We start from the raw sequence: 15,659 nt of genomic DNA, 5'->3' as shown, positions 1-15,659 counted from the left end.
ACCTTTACCCTTTTAGGTCCTCGAAGGAAGTCCTAGCAATCCTATGGAAACGGCAAATGAAGAAGAATCAGGCAAACTTGTTTGTGAGGGTTGTTTGAAAGGTGTGCTGTGTGTTTTGTGTTAGTCGTGATTCATGTGTTCGTGTAAATCATGCTCATATCTACAATACCCACCCCTTTCAAAATTAATGCAAACCCTCCCATCCATATCACATCTCCTAAAAGTATAAAATACTTGATACAAAATAGAAAATCTGTACACTATGATATCACAGTTGTTTAACAAGTCACATCATATTACATTATCCATAAATATAATACTCTATTTAATTTATTTCGTCTAGATATTGCTTTATTTCTGTGATTCTCTTAATTTGTTCTCTATTTTATGGTCATATATGATTTTTTTAAGCAATAAGATTATAAGATAGTTCTAGATTTTAAAGGATAGATGACAGGATAGTTTAAGATTTTAAAGGAATTTGGTGCAGGAAGACTATTTTGGAAGAAACACCAAAAACAACTCGGGATCTGACGGTCGTCACTCCGCCCGTTAACTCAGAATGTTAACGTCCCTGGGGATAGATGACTCCGCCCGGGTCCCATGGATCTGATATTAACTTTTCTTGTGGACTGGCAGACCAGTAACTTTCTTTAAATTTCTTTTTAAAGTCTTCCCAAGAGGAAAAATTCTCAATATTTACTGTACTCTATTCTGAGGCTTCCTCTAGAAGATACTCCACAGCAAATTCGATTTTCTTAGAATCTTCCCAATTTTTTTAAGAAATGGGTCGGATGTACATCTCCATCTGGCTTAAATTTAGGAAATTGTCTAGATAACCCTGAATTAGCCCCCCCCCCCCCCTCCCAATTGTAAATCAGTCACAGCTTCGCTAATTAATACCACATTAGGTGAAGTTACGTTTTTTTTCTACTTTGTCTTGAATAAGCTTGAATTCTCTCCACAAGTCATCTATACCCTTCCTGGTATCACTAAGTTCGGAAGACAGAATAGGCGGTACATTTCCGAAGGTTATTCTCTCGGTAACTTTTTGATCTATAATTTCTTCAAATTGTTCCTCCAAACTACTTATATTTATGATATCAGGGTTCATTATTTTCTCTTTTAAATTTCTTTCTAAGTTATCTACTCGTGTACTGACACCTGTAATTTGTGATTGAATAATCAATATTTATTCATTATTCTTATCTACACTCTCTTTCAAAGCATTCTTCCCCTGTTTTACGTCATTAAACTTAACATTGCTCATATTTTCAAAAGATCCTAACTTTTCATTTAGTTTGGATTCAAACTTAAAGTCCCACTTTCAGCTTTTAAGGTTTCAACCTGGGTATTTAATTGAGAATTTACCAAGCCTAATTCTTTCCTTAGAGTCTCATTCTGAGCATTTGATTGCAGACTCTAAGCTTTAATTAAATTCATCAACTCAGCATAGTCTGGCACTTCTTTACTCACTTTCATAGCCATAGCTGGTTCTTGAGTGTCCTCAATTTGTTGTACATTGTCCAAGCTTTTATATGCTGTAACCCTAGTATGCATTTAAAGCTAACTTTAAATACTACAATTACACAATAAAAGTTCACTCAACAGTATGTATCACTTGGCACTAAAGCAATGAAGTTTTGTTTCACGCTCACCCTGTGTGGAAGTTTCGTTGTGTAAGTGAGCAGATGTAGATGTAGTGGTTCTTTCTTACACACGCACCAACACATCTATGGATTGTCCGAGAGGTACTTGTTGGTGCCATTCGACCGCCACATCTACCTTCTTCTCACGACTGATTTTAAACCTGCACACACAGACATGTGGCGCTCGGTAGATAGGATTTTAACATCCCACACTCGTATCTAGAATATTGTGTGTTCGAGACCATAGAAGACTGAGTGGTTCTAGAATTTACACAGAAATTCTCAAATCACTACAAGTACAGGCTGTGGTTCCAAAGATCTCCAGTATGACCTCTGGTCAGTTCTAAGATTATCCATGAGTTTTCACTTCTTGCAATGTTTGTCAACGCAAAGAATGCAGAGTTGCACCAAGATTCAGGGTCCACCTTTAAAGGGTAGGTCACCATATACTGCCTGTGTAAATCAATTCAAAAGTTGGAAAAAGATACCCCACCTCCAGAAGGACTATGGCTAGTAAAGCACTGCAGTGTACAGTCGAATGTTCAGGTTGATGGCAGCTTTTCTTTTTTATATGCTTCAAACATAATGAAGTTCAAGACATCCTTACCAAAATTATCCAACAGTGTTGGAGGTTTCTTGCAATTTAGGTGTTTTCTAGGAGGCACAAAACCAAGTTTTGCTAATGTTTTTACAGCATTGATACTTCCGTTTAAAATAAGATATACAATTATGGACACCATGTCCTCATGCATTTCATTCTTAGGCCTTAAAAATGTCAAAAATAAGAGCATCACTTTGAGTCACATTTGAATATAGATGTAAACACTTGGTAAATAATCCCCCTCCCTGGCTTGTGAAGCACTTCGTTTACTGCTGTCCTCTGACATATCTATTTACGGAACACATTATCAAGCGTACGGACATACATTCACAACTATACTGCTACCATAAAATATCAACATCATTTCAGGTGTAGTAATAAGATCACAGTGCAATCTGGAGGAGAGCAGTTATCACCGTCTACTATAAATTGTTAGGTACTCTGAAGGATAATAAATATTGTGGTCTGTCAGTGGTTAATGAAGGACGGACACACACACTCACACACACACACACACACACACACACACACACAAAGGCTGAAGCCTGGACTGCCTTTCAGTGTGATGCAAACCACAGTTGCTTTGTATTTCCATACAGAGGCACATAATAAAATAAACTAAGCATACTGCACAAACTTAGCACTGTGGCTACTGTAAATGCCGTACTGATGAGAGTATGCTCACACTTCAGATCACATTGTCTGATTTCCGGCTATGTTCACACCTTAGAATTCTCCATTCGAAGTGACTTAAACTTTCTTTTAAATGTGTAGTACAGTTTTAGTGAAGTGATGTCCTTGGAAACGTTATTGTTGTTTTATAGTTTCTTCATCTGTATCTGATTTCACATTTAATGTGTAGTTTTATTTTTTTATTTTTGATGTTCATGAATGGCTATCATTTGACAGCTCAAAGGAAAAACTACTCTGTACTTTTCCTCAAAATATCAAAAGCCTCCTTGGGATTAGTTCTTGGTTTTTATATTGATACTCTTTGAGTGATTAATAAACTGAATACCTAAGGTTATGAGAATAAGAACAAGAGCAAGAACATAGGGAGTACTGTGTGTGTGTGTGTGTGTGTGTGTGTGTGTGTGTATGTGTGTGGTGGTTGGGATGCAACTTCTGAAATATATGTTGACAATACGCAGTTACATTTCATGCTGATGTTTAGATTGTTTGTGCATAATAAATTGCTATTACTTTTATGTGTATGATGTATCATACTTAAAAGGTTTCTATAAATTTGTTTTCAGTCCTGATGGTGGTTACTTGTACATCACGATCATTTACAATTTCTCTGTCAGTTTGGCATTGTATGGGCTCTTCCTGTTCTATTTTGCAACAAAAGATCTGCTCACTCCCTTTGAACCTGTGCTGAAGTTCTGCACGGTGAAGTCTGTCATCTTTCTGTCATTTTGGCAAGGTGAGTTTCATAATTGTCCCTGCTAACACCGGTGCCTTGGAATTTTGGGGGTAATACATAATAACACAATTTTAAGTACAAGCCTAATATTTGAGGCCTTCTTGTTTATAATTTTTAAAAATTGTAAAATGATCATAAAGGTAGGTTTCACACAATATTTTTTCCACTTTTTGATGCAATAAACAAATGTAGTATTTAGAAAGGTGGGATATGATCTTGTTTTAATATTTTAAGACTGAAAATGTCTGAATCACATTTTTTTATTTACTGTAATAATCAGTTTTGTCTGAATTAGACCATCTTCAGGGCTAAAACTAAAGTACAAGAGGATCATTGCTAGGCAAGGTGTCAGCTGCTGGTAGTAGTAACTGTCGTCCTACATTTTAGTATGAGATCTGCAGGTGGCCTAATCCAGCTAAAATTGATTATTACAGATAAAAACTGAGCTTTTCTGTTTTGTTCACAAAGTTTTGGTAAATTGTTTTTTATTGTACCATGATCAGATTAAGACATATCTCAAGTTTCCAGAAGTCCTAGTTTGTTTACACATAGTTGCATAAAGACCCAATTTCTATACAAGTACTTGCACAGGAAAGAGAAACTGTCTTAGACAGACCAGAAGATAAGATACAGAAAATTAAAGGGCATTGAAGAAAGGAATAGTTACCAAATGAAAGGAAAGGTTGAGACCAAAGAAATTAACATAAATTTAAGGCCAGGTGGGTGGCAAAAAGCAAGGACATGTCGTATCGCCATTTTCCTCTGAGAAACTGGTGTTAGGGGGGAGAATACAGATAGCACAAGCGGTACCTGACACCGGTATCTTGGAACTACGCATGCGGGAATTGGTGTTACATGTCTTTGGTCCTCACCACCCACCTAGCTCTAATTTATATTACTGTCTTCACTTTCAATCTTTCCTTTCAGTAACTATTCCTTTCTTCATACCCTTGTAGTTTTCTATATTTTTATTTTATTTTATGAACTGTCTATTTTATGATGTTTTGCCATTAAACTCTGTCTTGCTTATTACCCTATCTTTCACCTTGTAAATTGTGAGGTTTTCAAATCTCATCCAGAGTGCAGTCCCCATCAATCAGCCTTTCCTTCTCATCTCATCTAGCAAGTTTCCCCTGAGCACTGATGACCTTGACATTGTGCCCTGTAAGCTCCAAACTCACAAGTCTTCCCTTACCTGGGGTTCTGTGCTACTTTTTCAAAACTTTCCCCATTTTGTGAACCTCATCAGTCCTTTTCCTTCATCCCTTTTCCTTCCCCTTCAACCTTTCTGCCAGAAGGAGCAGCCACTGGCTTAACTCTTAAGTGTGTGTTCTCCTGCCACCACTTGATGAGTAAATATTTTCTCTGTCTCATTGCACTGTATTTTGAAAAATTGATTACTCACTATGTGAAAAGTTAATTCCCACTATCTCATGTACATTGAACTGTTTTATTTCTGCACAGGTGTCCTTTTGGCTGTTTTGGAGAAGGCAGAAGTTATTGATCCAATTGTGAACACTAATGGATCACAAGCAAGTGCAGGCACAGTCTCTGCAGGATATCAAAACTTCCTCATTTGTATTGAAATGTTCTTTGCTGCTGTTGCTCTGCGCTACGCATTTCCGTACCAAGTATATGTACAGGGCTGCATAACGGATTCCAGGGGGCGCAGTGTCACTATGCAGAGCATCTCTAGCAGTCTCAAGGTAAGGATTTTTTAAAATTGTTTGTTCTTGTTTGTTTATAAGTTGAGAGATATTTTAATAAATGACAAAGTTACTCAAGAAGAGGCATGCAAGAAGAGATAAGAGATATACGCTTAATAAATATGTGGATCAGTGGCATTAAAAGATTTCTCTCTACACTGTTAACATGTAGGCTATTTTCACTTAAGAGGAGAGTTTCAGTTACATATGTGTTGAGGCTCCTTGTTGTAAAGAAACATACAAGCTTTGGTTGTTGTCACAATAATTTGCCATACCTGCTGTCATTGATAGACCTGCAATCTTAGAGCAATTATATAGTGTCCATGGAGCAGTAAGAGCAAAGGAGCAAATTATGGATTTACACATGACAGATATTAATGTACTGAGACAATGTTGCAGTGAAATTCAGCTGTGATCATTGATGACGCCCAGGATAAATTTTAACAGAGTAAAACATGTTGTGTACTTGAGATTAAAATTGTTTATACTGTAAATGAGCTCAGAGGTTTTAAAGCGGTGTATACTTATTGGTCCAAGCAGAGACAGGCTGTTTGCTATTCAGTCATTTTTCCCTCGGCATTGTCCTGAAAATCCAACTTCCCAGTGCTTTCAATGTATTCAATGCTGAACTCAGAGATTTTGAAGACTGTGGGCAAGATGAGATGTGATCACAAAATTCGTCTTCTGTTCAGGTTCCCTGATTGCACTGCAAAAGATGCAACACTTGTACCAAGCAGGTAAAACCGTCCAGAATCTCTTGATTTTCTTCTTACAAAAGCAGGGAAATTGTCAGTCTGCCGCATACTAGGGCATCTGGAAATCTGTGACAATTAAGCTGCGAATATTGCTATCAAGGAGGCATATAAGCTACTCTTTGTCACTTAACGTGTAATCCTTCTGCATGCTGTGAGATTGCTGTTGAAAAGATTTGTCGTGCGTATGGGATGTAGAGTGGCTAGACGTGACTGACAATGATCTGTGGTTGATAAAACCAACTGTAAGACTAAGGCACTCAATTTTCCAGCTACTAAGATGTGATGAGATTATCATAATGCACTGAAACCGACACACCTACATTACACATGGTTCCTTCTAGATTTAAATCCTTGTTGAATGAAGGTAATAATATACCAAAATGTTACTGTCTTTTACATCATGAGAAGAAGGTAGCAGCCAGGTACCAGGTGATCTGTCCACAACTTTAAATGACACTGAAAGTGGTATGAGTGTTGTCTTTGTGTCACCTCACGTAACTAAGCTACTGGGTATGAGATTTTAGTGCATACTCAAGAGTGGCTGGCTCATCCGTTAATGATGTAAGAGGTTAATACACCACAATTTCGTGACTTTCTAGTTTAGTATTGTGTCTTGTTTTTAAATTTCTATTGAAGTTGTACATTTTATATTATTCTTGAAGGCTAAAGTTTATCAAGATCACTAATAATTCTTTATATTTTAATTACCAGTCTTGAGAGATTTACACTATTATCATCAGTTACTGTAACATTATTAAATGTTCATGCTTTTTACAACACTGAAAGTCACATAGTGATTGTTGTGTCAAATTGTAATAAAAATGACAGGGAACCTAAGCATATCATAAATAAAATCCCACACAATTAAAGCATACAAGGCCTGTTCAAAAAATTCCGGAACTTTGTCCACAAAATATTTCTATGGCTATCTTTTACTTATTGTACATGGTTGCCTTCGAAATACTCCCTTCCTCAATAGATGAATCGCTCCCAACGCTGTGTCCACTTCCGGAAGCACACTTAGAAGCCCTCTTGTGCTGGATTGTGCGAAGTGCCATCTGTGAATTATCTTTTATCTCGTCTATTGTTGCAAATCTTTATCTTTCAATGGAGTTTTTAACTTTGGAAATTAAAAAAAGTCCACAGGGACCAGGTCTGGAGAGTACAGATGATGAGGCAGTACAGTGATTTCGCTTTTTGAGCAGAAGTCGCACACCAACAGGGATGAATATGCTGGTGCTTTAATAGTGATGCAAGAGCCATGAATTGTCTCACCACATTTCAGGCCATTTCCTTCACGCATTTTCTCTCAGGCATCGCAATATGTCCTGATAGTACCATCAATTAACAGATTGTCCCTATGGCATGAATTCATGATGAACCAATCCTTCAAAGTCAAAGTAAACTATCAGGATGGCTGTGACATGTGACCTGACGTGAAGAGCTTTTTTTGGTCTTGGAGAAGCTTTCCCGACCCATAGTGAAGATTGAACCCTCTCAGGGGACACCGCCTTATAGTAGGCACCTTCAGTGCCGGGCGGGAGGGTTTGCGTGCTTCGGTGAAGTCGAGAGCTATGCCGGCGGTAGCATAGCTACTGGCAGGGTCTCCCAAGCCGGACTGGTCCCGACAGAGGAGCCAGACAAAGTGTGTCCCACAACATAGGGCAGGGAGGGCTCTAGAGGCGTAGTGAAGCCAGCTTCCCTAGAGGAGTAAACCTCATACAAATCCTGGTCCTCCAGTTTGGGGGTTGGGCATGGGGCTAATAACCCCATACTGTAAAAAAAAAAGAATATTACGGAAATTCAACAGAAGCCTCGGAAACTGGATGGAAAGTATGTATCACGACCCCGGCAAAGGAAACGGATAAAGGATCTAACAGTAGCATCATGGAATGTGAGGACAATGCTTCAGCCTGGAAAGATGAAAGAAATAGCTAATGAAATTTTAAAATTCAAATATGATATTGTAGGGCTACAGGAAATAAGATGGCAGGGGAATGGGCAGATAGATAAACCTGAGTACTCGTTGGTATATAGTGGACCAGAAGAAAGAACAGGCCAACTTGGAACAGGGTTTATAATAACTAGGGAAGTTAGGAAAAGCCTTCTAGAATTTGAACCCATAAATGAAAGGATGTGCAGACTCAGACTAAAAGGTAAATTTAGGAATATATCAATAGTTAATGCACATGCACCAACAGAGGAAAAAGAGGATATAATTAAAGAACATTTCTACGAAGACTTGGAAAAAGTATACGGTGCAGTACCTAAATATGACCTGATGCTAGTAATAGGAGATTTTAATGCAAAAATAGGGAGGAATGAACATCTGTATGGAGTTTCTGGAAAATATTCACTACATGAAGAAAACAATGAGAATGGAGACTTATTATGCCAATTCGCAGCAAGGAATAATATGATTATTAAAAGTACCTGCTTTCCACATAAAAGGATCCATCTGGGAACTTGGAAGTCTGCAGCCAATGGAGTAGTCAATCAGATTGATCATATTTTAGTGATTGCACGCCACTCCACGTCAGTTACGGATGTACGGAGCTGCAGAGGACCAAACTGTGATTCAGACCACTTTCTGATAAAATCAGTCTTGAGAGAGAAACTGTCACTAACAAATGGCAACAGAATGGGAAAGATGATGAAATGGAATACAGACAAACTGAACATCCCCGATGAAGTAAAAAAATACCAAGCAACACTAAGCAGAAAGTTGAGCAATGATGAGACCACAGAAGGAGTAGATGGAAGGTGGAACAGGTTTGAAAAAGCCATTAAGGATGCTGCAGAGGAAATAATAGGCATAAGAAGGAACAGAAGAACCCAGGAGTGGTTTGATGAAGATTGCAGGTCAGCAATAGAGGAAAAGAACAGGGCAAGAACAAAAATGCTACAGAGAGAAACCAGAAATAATGTGGAACAATATAGAGAATTAAGAAGAGCTAACAGACTGTGCAAGAGAAAGAAAAGAGAGTGGAATAAGAAGAAATTTCAAGAACTAGAAGAACTAAAGGAACAGAGTGAAATAAGAAAGTTCTATCATGCCATAGGCAAAATGAAGAATAGATTCCAACCAAAAACAATGGCCTGTTCCAGTAAAGATGGGAAAATGATAAGGGAGGAAGAACAGATAGTGGGAAGATGGGCAGAATATTTCAAAGATACACTAAGCACCAGCCTAGAAGATGAAGAGACAGCTGCACAGGAGGGAAGAGTGGAGCTGGAAGTAGACAATGAAACCAATGAGGCAAGAAAACCAACACTACAAGAGGTCTCCCAGGCTGTGCACAAGTCAAAAAACAATCGAGCCCCTGGGGAAGACAGCATAATTGCTGAATTAATAAAAACTGGTGGTGAGGCTGTAATAAAGGAACTGCACACATTAATATCAGATATATGGGAAACAGAAACTATGCCAGATAATTGGAAAATTGGAATAATAATCCCCATTTATAAGAAAGGGGACAGAACAGCATGTGAAAACTATAGAGGTGTAACACTCCTAAGTACAGCTTATAAGATCTTCACAAGTATATTAAACGAAAGGATACGGAAGTGTGCAGAAGGCATACTAGGGGAATATCAGTGTGGCTTTCGACCGGGCAGAGGAACAACTGATCAAATATTTGTGATAAGGCAAATGATGGAAAAGTTCTATGAATATGATATAGATCTGCATTTCTTATTCATCGATTTCAAACAAGCCTCTGACAGCATAATTCGGCAAGAACTATACAGAGTACTGAAAGAAGTTGGTATATGTGCTAAATTAATAAGACTAATCAGAATGACAATGACAGAGACAAGAGCAAAAGTAAAGGTCCTTAGCAGAACAAGTGAGAGCTTTGACTTTAATAAGGGTGTGAAGCAAGGGGATAGCCTCTCCACTGTCCTATTCAACATTGCCCTGCATAGTGCAGTAAATAAAATCAACAAAAGAGGCACCATATTTATGAAAACTAGCCAGATATGTGCATACGCTGATGACATTGCTATAGTAGGAAGAAATACCAATACACTCCTAGAAACATACCGGGCAATGGAAACAGAAGCCTTAAAAATTGGCCTCATAGTAAATGTAAACAAAACAAAATATATGGTAATGTCACAATCTGAGGCCAGAAGAACCCCTAAAAACCTAAACATCAATGGGAAATGCTTCAATGGAGTGTCCTCTTTTAACTATTTGGGAGCCCTAATAACAAATGATAACAGTATTGGAAAGGCTATAAGGGAAAGAATACAAGCAGGAAACAGAGCTTACTTTGCAAATATGCAGCTTTTCAAAAGTAGCCTTGTTACAAGAAAAACTAAATTGCTAATATATAATTCCCTAGTCCGCCCAGTTATCACATACGGCTCAGAGGTATGGACATTGACAGAACACGATAAAAATGCTCTAAGAAGCGCCGAGCGGAAAATACTACGCAAAATCTATGGGCCAATAAGGGAGGAAGAAGGCTGGAGAATACGCTACAATGCTGAATTACAGGATTTAATACAAGGCAGGGACATAGTAAAATTTGTTAAATCACAGCGAATACGATGGCTAGGACACTTGGAGAGAATGGCAGAGGATAGAATGCCAAAGAAAATGATGAAAGGTATGATCCATTCAGTTAGGCGAAAAGGGAGACCTAGAAGAAGATGGATCGATGAGGTAATAATGGATATCAGCAATATGGGAGTCCGGGGGTGGAAAAGAGCAGCAAATAACCGAGAAGTGTGGAGGAAGATTGTTGAAGAAGCCAAGGCTCACCAAGGGCTGTAGAGCTACTGAAGAAGAAGAAGAGAAGTGAAGATTGAACCTTGGTCTCATAACCATAGACCCACATCTCATCGCCAGTTATGATTCTCTTAAGGAACATCTTGTTCTCATGTGCACAATCCAAAAGCTCTTCACAGGTTGTGATGCAAAGGTCTTTCTGGTCTTGACTCTGTGAGCCTTGCGACGAACTTGGCAGCAACATGGTGTATTCCAAGACGCTATGTCAGGATTTAGTGACGTGAGCCAGCTGAAATGTTACCTTCTTCTGCACTCTCTCACACATTCAGTATTCGATTGGCAGGCACAATTTTGTTGATGTTCCTGACATGAGCTTTGTCGGTAGGCATCGGAGGGCGTCTTGAACGAAGGTCATCTTTAACTTCCTTACGGTGATTTTTAAACTGTATGAATCTTGTAACACCGAGTACAGCTTAAGAACTCATCAGCATACACTTCCTGCATCACTGGGTGTGTGTCTGTAAAGGTTTTCTTCAGTTTCACACAAAATTTAATGCAGGCACGTTGGTCTTCTAACTCTGCCATCTCGAAATTCGCAAACTGTGCAACACAACATTCTACGCAATACAGCAGCGCTGAGCAATAACTTAGCAGATGTACAACAATGAAACTTCTGGCAGTTACACATTAAACACAGGCACATGCAGGGATGCCAACCGCATTTCGCTCCAATATGTGGCTTGTGTGAAATTACGAATATTCCAGATTATTTTGAACAGGCCTCTTACATGTTGTGCTGATGTCGCAGAATACGTTAGAATATGTTGGGATATCAGCACAGCATGTTGTATATTTTAATTGAGTAGTGCTTGACTTCTGATGTGCTGATGTTCCCTGTCACTTTTTATTATAATTTGACACATAATCAGTATGTGACTTTCTTTGTATTCTTAAACAATAATTTAACTTTCAGATCATCTCCAATGACTGATGCAATGTCAAATACATATGGTATATTTTAATACTAAAACTGTTTTAGCAGTTTTAGGTTTTGTGTGCTTGAGTGGATATGAATGTGAGAGAGTAAGTTTTAACTAATATTTTGTAGAAAAAATCGTTTATCTGTAAATATTTTAATGACATCTGTCTCTTATGGACACTTTAGGTTTTGAACACCCAAAATAAGCAAACCAGACAACCTATACAGTGACTGTTTGGGTTGTCTTTACTCATTCAGTTGTTAATGTCCTACCAAGGATTTTAGATTATTTTATCCTAAACACATCCAAAATTCCAATTTTTGCAGCAGTTTACCCTCCATCTTTTACTTGTCTGTATATTTACCATTTAAAGACATGATGTGGTGGTTCACTGTGTGTGTACTGTTTTTTGTTACTTATTCCACATTAGATATAGTTTGCATATTAATAAATTTTTGCCTGTTCTTTCAGGAAACAATGAATCCAAAGGACATAATGACAGATGCAATTCACAATTTCCATCCACAATATCAACAGTATACGCAGTATAGTTCAGGTAATAGAAATCTTTTCAGTACCAGCTGGTATACACATTTGTTCTTTGTGTGTTAATAAGCAGTCATTTATGACTGGTTGCTGCGTGATATAATTTAGCCTGCATTTTGTGCAAAATGAAGATTAGGGATGAGAAACAGCAGCCATCACTAAGAACACCTCTCTTAAGTTTCCATTGTAAGATATCACAATTTTATTAATTTTTTTGTTGAATTTTCTCACTTTAAGTAAGTAGTAAACTGTTTGGTATGCTGTTTTTTTTTTTCATACATTTGTACAGACTGATAGCATTCTGTAAATAAGTTTGTTCTTATTAGTATGATGAAAAGGGTAGTTGCTACGCATCATATAGTTGCAGAAAGGCACAACAAAAAGACTGTCGGGTTGTTAACTAGGTCGTGTGTGTGTGTGTGTGTGTGTGTGTGTGTGTGTGTGTGTGTGTGTGTGTGTGTGTGTCTAATTATTTTGGCAAAGGTCTTGTTTTCTGAAAGCTAGTTTTCTGACAGTCTTTTTGTTGTGCCGTTTTGCGACTCAGTGTCTCCACTATATGGCGAGTAGCAACTATGATTTTCATGATACTGTTATATTCCATCCTGGATTTTCCATTGTTTGTTCTTATTAGCACTTGGATAATCTGGTGCAGTCCAAATGACAATAACTGAAAACCAGTTAAAAGTATTACTGAGTTTCTGCTGTACAGACTTGTATCAGATGAACATTTCATGATGGAAATGCTGAGCGTAACTTGATATGTGTGTAGTAGATCTTATTTCTTTTATCAGTATCTCTTTACATGTCAAACCTTCAAATGAGCTGAAATATATAATTTGAATTATGTAAACGGACAGATAAAAAAAACTGCTCACCAAGCTATGGCAGGTGAACAGATACATAAAAGGATTTGGCTTTCACAAGCTTTCAGAGCCAGTGTCTCCTTCTTCTAGCAGAAGAGTTGAGTGGGAAGGAAGAGGGGTGAAGGAAAAGGACTGCAGAGGTTTAGGGAAAGAGGTACAGTTTAGAAAAGTCACCCAGAACCCCGGGTCAAGGGGGACTTACTAGACGGGATGAGAAGGAAAGACTGACTGTTGAGGACTGCACTGGATGAGATTTGAAAACCTAAGAGATTAAGGTGGAAGACAGGGTAATATGCAAGACAGAGATTGCTACTAAAACATCGTGCACATGTTAATAAGAGTGAGAAGCTAAGTGCATTGGATGCAACAGAGGTGGAAGGAGGGACGATGAAAAATAGCTAAGTCAGAAAATGAAAGATGCAGAAAACTGATATGGAGTGAAGAAAGTAGTAGTTACTGTGAACGGAAGGAATTAATGTAAATTAAGGCCGCCAGGTGGGTGGCGCGAACCAAGGACATGTTGTTGTGCTAATTCCCACTTGTGGAGTTCTAAGAAACTGGTGTCTATGGGAAGAATACAGATGGTACATGTGGTGAAACAGTCACTGAGTTCATGACTGTCATGTTGTACAACTGCAGCAGGATATTATGTGCTGATTTTTGCTGAGATTTTGCCCACCTCACCTAGAATATCTTTTTGTCGCCCTCCCAGTCTCCACAATATCCTCGTCAGACCCTGTGCTCATTCTACACCCATCTCCCTACCCTATGGCTCCTACCCCTGGGACCATCGTATTCTACCATTCTAACTGGCAAAACATGTACTATCAAAGGGAGACACACCTGTGAAACAACATGGCATATACCAGCTGTTATGTAAACACTGTTTAGCCTTTTACATTGGCATGACTTCCATGCAGTTATCAGTCAGGATAAATGGTCATAGGTAGAGGGTGTATACAGGCAACAACAATATTCTGTTGTAGAGCATGCTGTACAACATGACAGTCATGACCTCGGTGCCTGTTTCATCACATGCACCATCTGAATTCTTCCCCCAGACGCCAGTTTCTTAGAACTCTGCAGGTGGGAACTAGCACAACAACGTGTCCTTGGTTCTCGCCACCCACCTGGCCTCAATTTACATTAATTCGAGTGCAGTCCCCAACAATCAGTCTTTCCTTCTCATCCTGTCTGGTAAGTCTCCCCTGACCTGGCGTTCTGGGTGACTTTTCTAAACTGTACCCCTTTCTCTAAACCTCTCCAGTCCTTTTCCTTCACCTCTCTTCCTTCCTCTTCAACTCTTCTGCCAGAAAAGGAGCCACTGGCTCTGAAAGCTTGTGAAAGCCAAATCCTTTTGTGTGTGTCCCTGCTGCCGCTTGCTGAGTAGTTCTTTTTTTTTCCATTTACATTATATTATCAGTTATTGATTATTTTTGTTGTTATAATTATTTGAATTGTTTCACTTCATGCTCAGATACATATAGTAAAAGAAGAAATTGTTGATTTCTTACAGTCTGAAAGCCATCTTGTAATCTATTCAAAATGTAATTATTATTTATTGAACAAAATTATAAATACATAATTGCTGTACACACTCATCCTTATGCATCCACTGTGATATTTAGACGGTTGAAACTGAGAAAGAGATTAACAATGAAAGTTGATTTGTTTGACAAACGAAATACGAGAATTATAATTAGGCAAAACTTGGAGGTGTGAAATAATCAATAAAAAATTGCAAAGAAAGTTCATTATATCAATGTAAACAGAAACCATAGATGTAGTTGTATTTTTATCCATTTTATGAATCAGTGTTTGGCTTAAAAATAAATAAATAGTGCAGAATATCCACAGTTTGTGCTTTGATAAACCTGAAATGGTTCTACTTAGCAGTGACAGTAAAATCAATTAGCATGAAAGAGTTCTTCTTTCTAAAAGTGAACTTGCGTGATAACGTCTAATTCTACACAGAAGTAACTATTGAATTTTTTACTATTAAAGCCAAATCCTGCTTATATTACTGAGACCAGGCAGGTAACTGTAGATGGAAGATATGTCTGAAAGTGTTTAGATGAAGGGAAAGCAGCCAAGGGAATGCAGTCCATTAGCTGTACAAGCTGGTGGGTTTCTTTATGTGATTTCGTGAGAAAAGGGGTCATTCCGTGCCAAGTGTACTAGATGTTCATGTGTGACCATTACAGATTTTGACGAAATTTTGTGTGAACAATCACACATGTCCACAGTGAACATTAGAAAAATTTCACAATTGTTAATTCAGTACTTCCATAGATATAGTCATTTGTTTGACTCCCAGCACAGCTACCAACAGTGCACCTGTAAGTTTTCAACAACTTTGAGATGTAATATATCCTGTAATATTGTCTTCAAAGAA

At 38.2% G+C, this 15,659-nt stretch overlaps 1 protein-coding gene across 2 annotated transcripts in view; it reads left to right on the top strand.

Annotated features, from left to right (window-relative positions):
* LOC124607300 (transmembrane protein 184B) overlaps positions 1-15,659 on the top strand; it is a 100,806-nt gene that overhangs the window by 66,087 nt on the left and 19,060 nt on the right. For both annotated transcript variants that reach the window (XM_047139593.1, XM_047139594.1), the window contains 3 exons: positions 3,507-3,676; positions 5,141-5,382; positions 12,327-12,411. In XM_047139593.1, coding sequence (XP_046995549.1) covers positions 3,507-3,676; positions 5,141-5,382; positions 12,327-12,411 — 497 coding nt within the window. The remainder of the gene's footprint in view (positions 1-3,506; positions 3,677-5,140; positions 5,383-12,326; positions 12,412-15,659) is intronic.

Source organism: Schistocerca americana, chromosome 3 (genome assembly GCF_021461395.2).
Source record: "Schistocerca americana isolate TAMUIC-IGC-003095 chromosome 3, iqSchAmer2.1, whole genome shotgun sequence".
Taxonomy (NCBI): domain Eukaryota; kingdom Metazoa; phylum Arthropoda; class Insecta; order Orthoptera; family Acrididae; genus Schistocerca; species Schistocerca americana.
This window is presented reverse-complemented; position numbering and strand designations above follow the sequence as displayed.